Source organism: Arachis ipaensis, chromosome B07, assembly GCF_000816755.2.
Source record: "Arachis ipaensis cultivar K30076 chromosome B07, Araip1.1, whole genome shotgun sequence".
In the NCBI taxonomy this organism is placed as follows: domain Eukaryota; kingdom Viridiplantae; phylum Streptophyta; class Magnoliopsida; order Fabales; family Fabaceae; genus Arachis; species Arachis ipaensis.
The window spans coordinates 1,453,145-1,469,528 of record NC_029791.2 but is presented as its reverse complement, the minus strand read 5'-3'; the positions used below and the strand labels follow the sequence as shown (position 1 = coordinate 1,469,528).

The following is a 16,384-nucleotide window of genomic DNA, read 5'->3' as shown; positions in this document are numbered from 1 at the left end:
ATAAATTTTAAAGCTTTTTTACAATATATATTTAATATTATTAAATTTTTGTCACATTTTTAAATTTTTCAAGATTTATTTGTCGTTTGTATTTTTTGAATTATTTCTTTAGCAATATAAATTTTTGGTATCATTTTAGTAGTTTTTTTTTTTTTCACTTCAACAAATAATCCGAAAAAATTAAAGAAAGATTTGAAAAAGTAGACAATGTATGCATGCAGGGAATAAGGGAGAAAATATGAGATGGGTTGGGTGAAATTGATAAATTTGATCATCACAACAATATTATTATAAAAAAAATTCACAATTTATAATTTGTTTGATCTGAAGAATATTTTCAATTTAATTTTCTTATTACATAATTAAAATGATAGTAAATAATTACTAGATATAAGAAAGTTTTCATTAAAAAGCACCTTAAAATTAATTTTTTGTCATATATACATAATTTTATTTTCATTATATCTACACTAGAAAAAAAAATTATTTTTAGTAACAATTTTTTAGTTTTGATAACATAATGACCACTATATATCTTATTTAACTTATATTTTTGTAATAATTATATATTTACTGTTATTATTTTATGTTATAATAATTATATATTACATTTTTTTAGCGACAATGTATAAGACAACTAATGTTTAATTGTCGATAAATATATTGACGGTTATTTTTACTGCTGCTAACAGCACAAAATAAGGCTATTAAAAATAATTTTTTTAGTAATGATATAACTAATATTCATGTGTTATTTTTTAAGTAAATGGACATTTTTTTACCATCTAACAATTTTTAACTATTAATTTTATATGAAGACAACTACATATGAATTTTTACCATAAATTAATCCCGCCAAAGACGTTACGAAATCTTCAAAGTAAATGGTCATTTCTTCTACACATAGTGGGTTCTACTTTGTTGACTTTGCATGCGCTTGTTTAGTTGTTTTATTTCCACTTTCTTTCTCAATTGTCCATTCTATATGGACACCGATCCTGCACTTTTTGTCTTCTGCGCGTCTTCACCATTAACAATAATGAATGAGAGAGAAAGAAAAAAAAAATAAAACAGAATAGAATAAAATAGAATAAATTTACAATTCCGAATGTAAACAAAAATAAATTGGCTGGGTATAGGTGGCCGGTGTTGTAATTCCAATTAAAAAAATATCCATAAATAGATGGATCCTAATTGATGAGTGACATACCAAAACCATTTTCAAGTAAGCCATATATACATACATAAAATAAGCAAAAGCTTGAATCAATAATCAATGGGGTATTTGATGTTGTTGGTTGTTAGAGTGGTGTTGTGTGTGCATATGTTTATGATGTTCCATTTTGCATGTTTCTCTTCTCATCTATGCCATTCCCAAGACAGCTCTGCCTTGCTTCACTTTAAGACCCATTTCATTTTTAACACTTCATTTTTTGAACATGAGTATGAGTATGAGTGCCCCCATGTTTATCCAAAGATGAGTACGTGGGAAAATGGGACAGATTGTTGCTCATGGATGGGTGTCACGTGTCACTCTGTGTCTGGTCACGTGATTGGCCTTGATCTCAGTTGCAGTGCACTTGTAGGTAATATCAATTCCAACAGTACTCTTTTTCATCTTACTCATCTCCAAACACTCAACCTTGCTTTCAATTCTTTCAATGATTCTCCATTGTCATCTCAGTTTGGTAGGTTTGTGAGTCTCACATACTTGAATTTATCTTATTGTCACTTTGAAGGTGATATTCCTTCTCAAATCTCACACCTTTCCAAATTACAGTCACTTGATCTCTCTTGGAATTATAATTTGATGTGGAAAGAAACAACTTGGAAGAGAATGTTGCAAAATGCAACTGCTTTGCGTGAGATTATATTGGATCATACAGACATGTCTTCCATTAACTTAACACCAAACCCTTTGTCCAATTGGTCTTTTTCTTTCTCTATGGTTACTCTTAGTCTTCGTTATACAGGAATAAGGGGACACTTGACAAGTCACATTCTCTGTTTACCCAACCTTTATGCGCTCAAGTTATCTGGAAATGGAAACATTCAAGTCCATGTTCCAAAGTTGAATTGCAGTACTTCTCTTAGTTTTTTGGATCTTTCATGTCAATTCCCAGGATCACAAATCCCTGATTCCTTTTCTAACCTCACACAGCTAACTTTTTTGTACTTGTCTGAAAATGGATTCAATGGTTCAATCCCATCATTGCTCTCAAACCTTCAGCATCTCACTCACTTGGACCTTTCATTCAATGCATTCACTGGTTCGTTCCCATCATTTCTTTCAAACCTTCATCATCTTGTTTACTTGGATCTTGCACAAAATAAGCTTAGTGGTCAAATTCCAAATGCGTTTGATAGGCTAACCAACTTGCAATCCCTTGGCCTTTCTAATAATAATTTCCAAAGGAAGTTGCCATCCTCATTATTTGCCTTAACTCAACTCTCTTCTTTGGATTGTTCTAATAATGAAATTGAGGGACCACTACCTAACAAAGTAGCCTTTTTAAATCTCACTAAATTATCCTTACAAGGCAACTTATTAAATGGGACAATTCCGCAGTGGGCCTTATCCCTCAAGTCTTTGAGATACTTAGATCTATCATATAACAGATTCAGAGGGCACATAAGTGAAATCACATCTTATTCTTTGGAGTATTTAGACTTGTGCAACAATGAGCTCCAAGGAAACTTTCCAGAATCGATTTTCCATCTTGTCAACCTTACTCATTTGTGCTTGTCTTCAGACAACTGGAGCGGTATTGTCCACTTCTCAATGTTTTCTAAGCTTCAAAACTTGGAGTATCTTTGCCTTTCAGGTTGTAGCTCATTATGGCTAAAATCTGAAACTAGTGTTAATTACACTTTCTCCAGTTTGAGGGTACTGCAGTTGCTTTCTAGCAATATTACTGGTTGGTCAAAATTCTCAGGAAAATTTCCAAAGTTATATTCTCTTGAATTGTACAACAATAGTCTTCAAGAAAAAGTGCCCAAATGGATACATGGTATGGATTCATTATTTTATTTGAATCTCTCACACAACAATTTTACATCGATGGTCCATTTCCCATGGTATCAACTTGTCTTCCTTGATCTTAGTTTCAACTCGATGGCTGATGACATTTCTTCCTTCTTTTGTAATGCAACCTTTCTGCAAGTTATCAACTTGTCCCACAACAAATTCACAGGAACATTTCCACAGTGCCTTGCCAATAGCTCATCCCTTTGGGATTTGGATCTACAAATGAACAAACTTCATGGGACTTTGCCAGATACCTTTCAGTATCTTACTACACTAAATCTCAATGGCAACCAGTTCGAAGGTCTATTACCGAAATCATTGTCCAAATGCTCAAGACTTGTGGATTTGAATTTCGGTAATAATCAATTTGAGGATACATTTCCCAATTGGCTTCAGAATCTATCAAAGTTGGAAATACTGGTCTTACGAGGCAATAAGTTGTACGGTCACATTGCAAATTTGAAATCTGAAAACATATTTCCAAGTTTGATTATTTTTGACATATCATGCAATAACTTTAGTGGCTCATTACCAAAAGCATACATACAAAATTTTCGAGCCATGAAGATTGTTGATGATGATGTGCGAAGCCATATGTCTTATATTCAAACATATTGGGCTATTAGTGGCGACACAACAGAAGAATATGACAATTCTATGATTGCAACAATTAAAAGTATCAGTCTTACTTTTAAGAAAATTCCAGATGGCTTTGCAATTATCGATTTGTCAGAAAACAAATTTGAAGGAGAGATTCCAGATGATTTTGGAGAACTTGGGGCCCTCATAGGACTCAACCTTTCACATAACAGCCTCATTGGTCCTATTCCCTGCTCTTTGGGAAATTTGACAAAACTGGAATCATTGGATCTCTCTTCAAATATGCTTACTGGGGATATTCCTACTGAATTGGCAAATCTGAACTTTCTTGAAGTCTTGAATCTTTCCCAAAACCAGTTGGTGGGACCAATACCCAGAGGAAAACAGTTTGATACATTTTCAAACGATTCCTATGAGGGAAACATGGGGCTATGTGGATTGCCGTTGTCAGTTCAATGCAACAACAATGTCCCCTTGCAACAATATCCATCTTCTGAGGCTGAAGACAAATTTGGATTTGGTTGGAAACCAGTGGCAATAGGATATGCATGTGGAATGGTGGTTGGAATAGGATTGGGATATTGTGTTTTCTCAATTGGAAAGCCTGAATGGCTAGTGGTCCTCTTTGGAGGTAAAAGGACCAAAAGGAGGAGCCGTGGAAACCGCCGGCGTGCAAGAACAACTCTGTTTCAGCTTTTTGTTGTAATGTAAATGTGTAATAAGTTTATGTCTTGTGCTCTTGTCTTTTTTGATGTTTTATTTGATTTGGTGTCGTACTTTTCGTTTACTGTATGGATGTCTACAAATCTTAACGGTATTTAAAGTAAGTACTTGTTATATAGTTGTAAGATATGTTGCAAGTGAATTCTGTTTTCAAAGCCTATATATGTGTGCGAGAGTTTCTTGGTCCAAAACTTCTTCACTTGCACCTTCCAAGTATCTAGAAGACTATAACAACTATCATTATTATGCATGGGTTCTGAGTTATTAGGAGGTAAGGTGTTTTGAGTGTTCATTCTTTTAGTAATTATGTTAGAACAATTACCAAACTATTAGGAATATCTCCGATATAATCTGATTTTTTTTTCTTCTTCTTTTTTTAACTAATGTTAATCTAAAATAGTTTGATAAAAAGATATTAATTCTCTGGTATCCATCATCAAGTAATAGCTGGTCCCAACTCTCAATGCAAGTTGAAAATGTTTCTATATTCAAAACGAAAATTAAACCATCCATACTTAGAAATAAGAGGATAAAACTCTAATGAAGATAGTTCTTAGTCAATTATTTGATCAATTCGATTAGGTTGTTCTCTAAAATTAAAATGTTGTGTCCAGTAATACTACTTCTCTGTTTACAATACTAAAAAAAGAACAAATATAATATTAAAAAATATTTATCAGAATTTTCATGAGGCTAAGATTACGTTACATTAATGATTAAAGAATTCAATATGTATTATTTATAAAAGGTATGCTATATATTGTGAAAAAGTATTAGAGATGTGAAGTACAAATTTATATTGAGAGTGTTCCATGATCCCAAGAAGTGTGCAACAAGACATGCATCTATTAATTTATATTAAGATGGTTGCTGGAAAGAGTTTAGATTGGTCAATTCTTTTGGATTCCACCTGTGAGCATATTCGATGAGAGGTCTTATGATTTAAGTTCTGTCAAATATCCCATGGATTGAGGAATAGAACAAATGAGTGTATTATGGGAAAGGTTGAGTGCTATGAGTGGATGAAACTCTCCAATAACATTCGGAATCTCTCCTTCAAATTATAAATCAATATATACAAAATTGTGAGAGTATATAATTTTCTCACTTGATTCAAATGGTTTACAATCTGACTAGTGGTGTACATGCATGATTCTTGTATCAATGAAAAGTTTTGATAGCAAAATGTATTTAGTAAAATAATGATTTTTCATCTTCGATTGTGAAAAAACTTAAGTTAATATCTCTTTTCCCTTCAAGTTTACCTACTAAGGTATCGGTGTGAATATGATCTCCACCAGACAAATGTAACGCTTTAGCTAGTACACGACTAAGCCGAATATTGAAAACAAGCTATAGTCCTTAATTTCGGTAACCATATTGAAGCATAGAATTGGTTGAAGATCACATAGCGTCCACTCCATTAATGTAATAAACAGGATATGAATATATTAACCAAATCAAAAATGGAAAAAGTTTGGTAACAAAAAATTTTCAGCCATAATTAGCCAAAATTTTTCATAATTTACTTCATTTATATAACTTAATAATATTTTAATTTTCTATTTCATTCTCTTGTCAATCTACTTATCATATTCTTATTAGCCCCACTTATTAATGATATTAATTATAATATCATATCCCTAACTATTAGACATTCTTGTAATCACTATTTAATATTTTCTTTTATAATTTGAATGTTATAATGTCATATGATTCTCTCTCCCATACTTAATAAATAGATACCAACGGAATGGCATCTTTGGAGAGAAATTCAAATCTTAGACTTAAGAATACAATAATCATCAATAACAATTAAAAACGATAATAATATTAATTAAATGATTTTAATTGTAATTGATTTTTATTTCCTTTAATTCATTTATTATTATTGCAAACGTCAACAAATATGAAAGCTTGGTTTAATAGGTTTTTTATTGTTAATTTGGATCATGAAGGTTGTTATTCCCTCCAGCTAAAAATCACAACTCTATTTCAATTACAAGCACAATTGGGATATGACAAAGAAATTTACAAGAAGGAGTTGAAAAATAATTTGAACAACAGACAAACTCACCCGATGAGATTATTGTCCGTCAATCAATTTTCGAGAATATGAAAGACTACACTAGCTTTGATGAGGTATGGTAATAAAATGATTTAATTTTTTTATGTGCATCTATAGTTATACTATACTAACTAAGTTCATACACGTAGCATTCATAAGTTCATATACATAGCATTCATAAGTTCATATCCATAATTACATACAACTAACATCTAAAAATTAAATTCATGTTTATTAGATATTACATCCATGCACATTATTTTTTAGTTATTGCATAAGTAACTATCAAATTAACACATGTTTTTAAATTTTTTCATAATTGAATTTGAAAAAATGTCAAATTCTTAAATTAATTTATTCAATTGATAAATTTACTCATAACATCCATAAATTCATACGCATAACATCGAGAATTTCATATTAATAACATCCTTAATTTTGTACTCATAATATTTATAATTTCATACATATGATGTCTATAATTAATAAATGTTTATAATTAATATTACTAAATTTTAAATTTTAATTTTTTTTATATCTTATCTTTTATTTTTTTATTTTCTAATAGTTTATATGTAAAATATGAGTTGTGCAGTAGAAGTTGTTAAAATTTTTAAATTTAAACTCCATAATTTCTGTAGGAAAATTGCATTTTAATGGGTAATAATGTGAGTGAGGAATTTTAGGGATTTAATTTGGAAAAAACTGAAATTGATTTTGAAAAGAACATTAATAACTCCAAACACGCAGATAAATAGTAGGTGATAAGGAGAGTAAGTGATAAGAAAGTGTATGTCACTTGCTTATCAAGAGAGAATGAGAATTTTTATGTGACATCTATCTATTCTATTATATAAAAATCGGATGTCTGCACTTAATGATGGAGCTGACGTGGCATGCTCTGGAGAGTGTTTTCCAATTTAATTATTTTAACTCATTCAATACAATTTATTACCATGACTTAATTATATCAGCTAATTGATTTGATTAGATATTTAAATATCGAGTCCTGCTAATTACTGCCAGTATGATATTTTATAAAATATGAAAATCAATTTTTTTATAATTTAAATATCAATGTTTGAATAGAAGAACTTAACACACTCACAATGAGAGAGAGAGAGAGGGGGGGAAATACATAGAGAAAAGAAACTCGGCATGAGAATGGTGGCGGCGGGCTCAACAACGATGGTAACGGGATGAGCAGCGATGATGACATAAACTGTAAACAGTGACGGACTCTGAAAAATTTAGTAATGCGGACAAAAATATAATAAAATTTATGTATAGATAATTTTTTTGCTTCCCACGATATTCAACAAGTTAAGGACTAATCCGTCATGAATTTGAATTCCATTTAAGAATCTACAATTGGCCGGCAACGAGTTGCTATACATACGAGACATAATTTGAACCATCAATACTTATTTAAGCGGATGACTAAGTTGATCACTTGATCAATCTAAATTGGTTTAGATATATTCAAAATTTTAAATTAGAACTATCTAATACATATTGATAAGAACTGGAAATATACACACAATCATTATTATAATATTTAAAATAATAAAAATATAATTTCATACACATAGTATAATATTTAAAATAAAAGTATTATTTTTTTCAAAAAAATTTGTGAGGACAAATGCCCCCTCTATATTAAACGTGGGTTCGTCTCTGACTGTGAAAGAAGATGGGAGTTGTGAATAGGTAAGCGGCGATGGACTCAGCAACAACATGACAAGAGCTATGTGATTTTTTTGTGAAGAAGTCGAGAAGAAGAAGATTTTAGGTGAGGATTGAGTTTATCTTGCATGGCTATAGAATATAGACTGAAGCTATGAATTATGTGTGATGTGAGGCAAATCTTAATTACTAAAAAGTGTTTATATGTATATATTCGGGGCGGGTACACCCTAAACCCGATGATACCTGTCTTAAGCAAAATTTGTCCCGACTCGAGTCAAGTTATTACCCTTTTCATCCGGGTATAGACGGGTCGGGTATCTGCGTATTCAAAAACTCCTGCCAAGTCTAACCATGTATTGATACTCCTTTTATTAAGGGTTTATCGCTAGCCAATAGATTGTTATATACACAAGGCGAGATTCTAATTCCTAATAGTTGTTTAAGCGGACGAGTGAGATGATTACTTAACAAACTCAAATTGATTAAGATAAATACTAATTATTTTTAATATTTTAATATTAAAAATTTTAAGAGTTTGATTTTAATTATAACTTTATAAAATATTTATAATAATAATTATTATATATATTATTTAATTTTTTAATAAAATTTTTAATATAATTTTATGTATTATCCCGTACAAGGTACGGGAACATACACTAGTTATATATTAAATAGATGAAAAAAAGAAAGGGGGAAAGGAAAAAAAAACAAAGGAGCTTCCGTTTTTGTGTAAACCGGACAGGTTCCGGTTCGGTCCAATCGGTCAATTCTTGTCTGCTATTAATATATTTGTATATAAATATATGTTTAATTTAATTTATTTTTAATGTGTATTTATATTTTAATATGTATTTTACATTAGAAACTGATTTTAGTGACTGATTTTGATACACGTATCATAGTCCTAACTAAATTCAATGGTTATGGAAAAGAAAGCAACACATTGAGAGTGGTTATGGCCCTACAATAAGCAACATTGAACCACGTTATGGTAACATCAATTCATCCCAGCAAATAAGTTCTTAAAGTCTTTATAAATGTACAAATTTTCCAACCCTTCCTTCAATGCATGCTTGATTATGGGGATTGGGGAGCTAATATAAATAAATGAAATAATACAAGTATTATTTATAAAATAATATCTAGTGCTCCAAAAAAAGATTTTAATTGTTACTCTTAATCTTAATCTCTAGTAATTAACAGGTAACAATAATAATATGAAAAATTCACAATGTATTTTGTTTGATCCGAAGAATATTTCCCATTTAATTTTCTCATTAACGTAATTAAATTACTATATAATAAGAACATTTTCATTGAAAAGAACATTAAAATTATTTTTCGATTTTTGTCATGTTTTTAATTATTTTTTCGTCACTTATTTATTGGTTGTATTTTTTGAATTATTTTTGTCAATAATATAAACTTTTGATTTAATAGTTTATCTTTTTCTTTTACTTCAACAATGAATCGGCGAAAATTAAAGAAAAATTTGAAAGAGATAATCTATATATACATGCAAGAGAATGGAGAAAATATGAGACGGATTGGGTGAAATTGATAGACTTGATCATCACATTATATTCTTTACAAATTAAATATATATATTTTTCAATTTAGTTATAAAATAATAGGAATAAAGCATTTAGATTATTATAATAGCATTCGATCATAATTGAACTAGTGCATATCGTTGTTGATCACAAATCCTATAGGTCGATTTGGGAATATAATGGGGGAAGACTTGGGATTACGTTGTTGAAGGGTCGGAATAAAATGTTCATTTTATATATATATATATAGAGAGAGAGAGAAAAATCTTATATATAGTTTTGCTTACTTTATAAATGGTCTTTAATTTTTGTGACGAAAAACTTAGAGTGATATATAAGGAATTACTTTTTAGTTTCTTAATATTCGTTAATTTTTTTAAATTCTAAAAATTTTATTTTTTTTTTTAAATTAGAGTTTAGAATTTATAATTTAAATTTAGAATTAAAAATTTATGATTTAATATGATCTATAATTTAAAAAAAATTAACTGATATTTTTTGTGGTGACTGAGATTTAACTGATATTGATATTGCGTGAACAAAATTGATTTGCTAATATTGCTTTGTATAATATATTAAGTCTAGAACAAAGGTCCAGTTTGGATAAACAACTTAATTAAATTACTTTTGAAAAAATAGTTTAAATAATAAATGTTTATATTAAAAGTAATTTATAAATAAGTTATTTATGTTTGATTTTTTAGTTCTAAAAGTACTTATTTTAAGAGAAAAATGATAAAAAACTTTTTATTATAAGAGAAATTTTTTTTTAACTTCTCCTTAAACATTAAGATAGCTTTTTAAAAAGTTACAATTTTGTTTTGAAAATTGTATCAGACATTAATATTATACCTTTTTATAAGTTAAAAATTAAAAAAAAGTCACTTATGAACCTATCCAGACGGACCAAAATCTTTTTCTAGATTCATATTGGGACAACATCAATTTATCCTAACAAATATGTTACTCTTGATATGTACAATTACTTCCACCAAGAATAAAAAAAAGCTTTAACTATCTATTTTTTTTACTCATATTGATTTTTTTTTCCACAACTAATAAAAATGATATCGTTTTGAGAAAATTGATATTCACTCTAATAAATCAATGCATGGTGGATATTATGGGTATGGTTCAAACATATGGCATATTTCAGTGAGTATAATTACAAGAAGAAAATAAAAAAGTCAAGTTTCTTACTCCATGACCCACAGACCACAGCTATTATACCCAACAAGAAATAGAAAACAACAACAAAAATAGAGAGAAATTATACAAGCCTCTCACTCCAACTAATTTCTCATTTGACTCATTCATAGGCTAATTAATATTCTAGCCCAAACAAAAAGGCCAATAAATGTTCTGTCCAAAGAAAAAAGACTAATCAAATGGAATTATTTGTTAACATGGACCTGGATCGTGCCGCTTTTGTCATGAACTTCTTTTTCTTCCCATGCCCATTGATTTCCACATATAATACCAATATTGACCTTAGTTTTAGCTTGGTGAGTCAATCACTCAGGGTCAGTTTTGCTAAACTTCTTAAATAAGTTCTTTTGAAAAAGGAGCTTAAAATATAAGGACTTTTATTAATATTAACTTTTAAATAAGTTATTTTGAGTTTGGAAAGTTATTATGGAAGTCATTGTTTTAAAGTTGTGCATTAAATAAGAGTGATAAAATAGCTTTTGAAAATAGGAGAAGTCACATTTTTTAACTTCTTCAAAAGCTCTTAAATAACTTTTTGAAAAGTTAAAAGTTTATCTAAAAATTTGTACCAAACACATTAATATAACTTTCTATAAGTCAAAAGTTGAAAAAAGTAACTTTTTGGTGTTTCCCAAACGGGCCCTCAAGCTAAGTTCATCCACAAATGCCTTGTATCATGGAAATAAAATTATGTGGGTCTCGGGTTAGAAGAAAACTAAACTTCAATTATGAATTAGTCTTGGACATTGATAGATTGGAATAGTATGAATATTAATCTACAAATCATGCATTGGCTGGGTATAGGTGTTTGTAATTCCAGCTAGAAAAAATATCTATAAATAGATGGATCCTAATTGATGAGTGACATACCAATCCCATTTTCAAGTAAGCCATATATATATACATAAAATAAGCAAAAATCAATGGGGTATTTGATGTTGTTGGTTGTTAGAGTGGTGATGTGTGTGTATATGTTTATGATGTTCCATTTTGCATGTTTGTCTTCGCATCTATGCCATCCCGATGAGAGCTCTGCCTTGCTTCACTTTAAGACTCAATTCATTTTTAACACTTCATTTTCTGAATATTTTTATGAGTATGAGTGCCCCCATGTTTATCCAAAGATGAGTACGTGGGAAAATGGGACAGATTGCTGCTCATGGATGGGTGTCACGTGCCACTCTGTGTCTAGTCACGTGATTGGCCTCGATCTCAGTTGTGGTGCACTTGTAGGTAATATGAATCCCAATAGCACTCTTTTTCATCTTACTCATCTCCAAACACTCAGCCTTGCATTCAATGATTTTGATGGTTCTCAATTGCCTTCTCAGTTTGAAAGGCTTGTGAGTCTCATACACTTGAATTTATCCAGTTGTGGGTTTGAAGGTGATATTCCTTCTCAAATCTCACACCTTTCCAAATTACAATTACTTGATCTCTCTTGGAATAATGATTTGAAGTGGAAAGAAACAAGTTGGAAAAGAATGTTGCAAAATGCAACAGCTTTACGTGAGATTGTATTGGATGAGACAGACATGTCTTCCATTAGCTTAACACCAAACCCTTTGTCCAATTGGTCTTTTTCTTTCTCTTTGGTTACTCTTAGTCTTGGTATTACCAGAATAAGGGGACACTTGACAAGTCACGTTCTCTGTTTACCCAACCTTCATGAGCTCAATCTATACGGAAACATTCAAGTCCATTTTCCAAAGTTGAATTGCAGTACTTCTCTTAGTTTTTTGGATATTTCATCGTGTCAATTCCCAGGATCACAAATCCCTGATTCCTTTTCTAACCTCACACAGCTAACTTTTTTGTACTTGTCTGAAAATGGATTCAATGGTTCAATCCCATCATTGCTCTCAAACCTTCAGCATCTCACTCACTTGGACCTTTCATTCAATGCATTCACGGGTTCGTTCCCATCATTTCTTTCAAACCTTCATCATCTTGTTTACTTGGATCTTTCATGGAATAAATTTAGTGGTCAAATTCCAAATGTGTTTGATAGGCACACCAAGTTGCAAACTCTCTTCCTTCATGATAACACTTTGGAAGGAAAGTTGCCATCCTCGTTGTTTGTCTTAACTCAACTCTCTTCCTTGGATTGTTCTAATAATAAAATTGAGGGACCACTACCCGACAAAGTAGCCTTTTTAAATCTCACTCAATTATACTTAGATGGGACAATTCCTGAGTGGGCCTTATCCCTCAAGTCTTTGAGATCCTTAGATCTATCAAATAACAGATTCAGAGGGCACATAAGTGAAATTACATCTTATTCCTTCGAGTATTTAGACTTGTGCAACAATGAGCTCCAAGGAAATTTTCCAGAATCCATTTTTCATCTTGTCAACCTTACTTATTTGTGCTTGTCTTCAGATAACTGGAGCGGTATTGTCCACTTCCCACTCTTCTCTAAGCTTCAAAACTTGGAGTATCTTCATCTTTCAGGTTGTAGTTCATTATTGCTAAAATCTGAAACTAGTGTTAATCACACTTTCTCCAATTTGATGGCACTGCAGTTGCTTTCTAGCAATATTACTGGTTGGTTGGAATTCTCCGGAAAATTTCCAAATTTGGATTATCTTAAATTGTACAACAATAGTCTTCAGGAAAAAGTGCCAGAATGGATACATGGTATGGATTCATTAACTTATTTGAATCTCTCACACAACAATTTTACATTGATGGACCATTTCCCATGGTATCGACTTCAAAACCTTGATCTTAGTTTCAACTCGATGGCTGATGACATTTCTTGCTTCTTTTGTAATGCAACCTTTTTGGAAATTATCAACTTGTCCCACAACAAATTCACAGGAACATTTCCACAGTGCCTTGCCAATAGCTCATCCCCTGTAGATTTGGATCTACAAATGAACAAACTTCATGGGACTTTGCCAGATACCTTTCAGGATCTTACTACACTGAATCTCAATGGCAACCAGTTCGAAGGCCTATTACCGAAATCATTGTCTGAATGCTCAGAACTTGTGGATTTGAATCTCGGTAATAATCAATTTGAGGATACATTTCCCAATTGGCTTCAGAATCTGTCAAAGTTGGAAATACTGGTCTTACGAGGCAATAAGTTGTACGGTCAAATTGTAAATTTGAAATCTGAAAATATATTTCCAAGTTTGATTATTTTTGACATATCATGCAATAACTTTAGCGGCTCATTACCAAAAGCATACATACAAAATTTTCGAGCCATGAAGATTGTTCATGATGATGTGCAAAGCCCTTTGTCTTATATTGAAGCAGATTGGCAAGTTATTCACGGCACAACAGAATATGACAGTTCTATGGTTGCAACAATTAAAAGAGTCAGTCTTCCTTTAACGAAAATTCCAAGAGTCTTTGTAATTATTGATTTGTCAGAAAACAAATTTGAAGGAGAGATTCCAGATGATTTTGGGGAGCTTCATGGACTCATAGGCCTCAATCTTTCTCATAACGGACTTGTTGGTCATATTCCCCACTCTTTGGGAAATTTGACAAATCTAGAATCATTGGATCTCTCCTCAAATATGCTTTCTGGGGATATTCCTACTGAATTGATAAATCTGAACTTTCTTGAAGTCTTGAGTCTTTCCCAAAACCAGTTGGTGGGACCAATACCCAGAGGAAAACAGTTTGATACATTTTCAAATGATTCCTATGAGGGAAACACGGGGTTATGTGGATTTCCATTGTCAATTCAATGCAACAACAATGTCCCCTTGCAACAATATCCATCTTCTGAGGCTGAAGACAAATTTGGGTTTGGTTGGAAACCAGTGGCAATAGGATATGCATGTGGAATGGTGCTTGGAATTGGCTTGGGATATTGTGTTTTCTCAATTGGAAAGCCTGAATGGCTAGTGGTCCTCTTTGGAGGTAAATGGACCAAAAGGAGGAGTCGTGGAAACCGCCGGCGTGCAAGAACAACTCTGTTTCAGCTTTTGGTTGTAATGTAAATGTGTAATAAGTTTATGTCTTGTGCTTTTGTGTTTTTCATGTTTTATTTGATTTGGTGTCGTATTTTTCTTTTACTTTATGGATGTCTACAAGTCTTGTCGATATTTATAGTAAGTACTTGTTCTATAGTTGTAAGAAATGTTGCAAGTAAATTCTGTTTTCGAAGTATATATATATATGTGTGTGTTTTCTGATTGTTGATTCTTTTAGTAATTATGTTAGAACAATTGTCAAACTATTAGGAATATCTCCAATACAATATGGTTGTTTTTTTTTTCTTCTCTTTTTTTTATGATGACAATCTAAAATAATTTGATAAAAAAAAATATTAATTCTCGTGCAATAATAAACAAAAGTCATTGATTGTGGTATCCATCATCAAGTAATAGCTGGTCCCATATTCAAAACGAAAATTAAACCATCTATACTTAGTTAGAAATAAGAGTATAAAACTCTGGTGAAGATGGAAAGTACTTTATATACTTTGATTCTCAATCAATTATTTGATTAGTCCGATTAGGTTGTTCTCTAGAATTAAAATGTTGTGTCCTTTACAATCAAATATAATATTAGAAAATATTTTTTAGAAAGAGAAAGTTTAGGGGCCAGCAACTTTTGTGTTTTGTGACCAGTACTTAACTATAAAAAAAAAGTGAGTGATTTCCCACCATTTGATATAATCTCACACCATTAAAAACACTATTGATGGTCAAATGATGGTTACAAAACACAAAAGTTGCTGGCCCAAAACACAAAAGTTGCTAACCCCTAGCACTCCTCAGTTCCATATACATATCCTATTGCCACTGGCTCCCAACCAAATCCAAATTTCTCTTCAGCTTGATTTGTTCCAGAGGATAAAGGTTCTTCTTCAAGGTTCTTGTTGCATTGTATTGACAACGGAAATCCACATAACCCCATGTTCCCTTGGTAGGAATCCTCTCGAAATGTATCAAACTGTTTTCCTCGTGGTATTAGTCCTACAAGATGGTTGCTGGAAAGATTCAAGAATCCAAGAAAGTTTAGATTGGTCAATTCATTTGGGATCCGACCTGTGAGCATATTTGATGAGAGGTCCAATGATTCAAGTTCTGTCAAATATCCCACGGATTGAGGAATAGAACCAATGAGTTTGTTATGGGAAAGGTTGAGTGCTATGAGTGCATGAACCTCTCCAATAACATTTGGAATCTCTCCTTCAAATTTGTTCTCTGACAAATCAATATATGCAAAGATGGCTGGAATTTTTGTGTAAGCTCTGCTCACCCCTTTAACTGTTGCTATCAATGAGTTAGCATACTCTGCTTGAGTTTCATAACTTATTGCAGAGTAAAAGCGACTATTCATGTAACTCAAAACTCTTCCCACTTCAGCATGAACAACATTCTTCATGGCTTGGAAATTCTCAATGAAGTCTTTTGGCAACAGGCCACTAAAATGGTTGCCTGATGCATCAAAGATAATTAAACTTGGAAATGGATGCTTGGTTGTCAAGTTATTACCAACAGGACCATAAAACTTATTGTCTCTTAAGACCCAACACTT

The 16,384-nt window shown here is 31.4% G+C and overlaps 3 protein-coding genes across 3 annotated transcripts in view; 2 read left to right on the top strand and 1 right to left on the bottom strand.

Annotated features, from left to right (window-relative positions):
• On the top strand, positions 1,200–4,509 carry LOC107609682 (receptor-like protein 12). The gene has a single exon (XM_021106880.1). The coding sequence runs from the start codon at positions 1,277–1,279 to the stop codon at positions 4,337–4,339; it is 3,063 nt and encodes a 1,020-aa protein (XP_020962539.1). The 5' UTR covers positions 1,200–1,276; the 3' UTR covers positions 4,340–4,509.
• LOC107609683 (receptor-like protein 12) lies at positions 11,601–15,033 on the top strand. Its single transcript, XM_016311701.2, has one exon. It carries the CDS (start codon positions 11,797–11,799, stop codon positions 14,836–14,838), a length of 3,042 nt encoding a protein of 1,013 aa, XP_016167187.1. The 5' UTR covers positions 11,601–11,796; the 3' UTR covers positions 14,839–15,033.
• LOC107606458 (receptor-like protein 12) overlaps positions 15,608–16,384 on the bottom strand; it is a 1,485-nt gene continuing 708 nt past the window's right edge. The window contains exon 2 of the mRNA XM_016308521.1: positions 15,608–16,381. Within this exon, the coding sequence (XP_016164007.1) occupies positions 15,608–16,381 (774 nt within the window). The remainder of the gene's footprint in view (positions 16,382–16,384) is intronic.

Excerpts from the sequence above, each read along its gene's own strand:
- LOC107609683 (XM_016311701.2), top strand. The coding sequence starts at position 11,797 with ATGGGGTATTTGATGTTGTTGGTTGTTAGAGTGGTGATGTGTGTGTAT.
- LOC107609682 (XM_021106880.1), top strand. The coding sequence starts at position 1,277 with ATGGGGTATTTGATGTTGTTGGTTGTTAGAGTGGTGTTGTGTGTGCAT.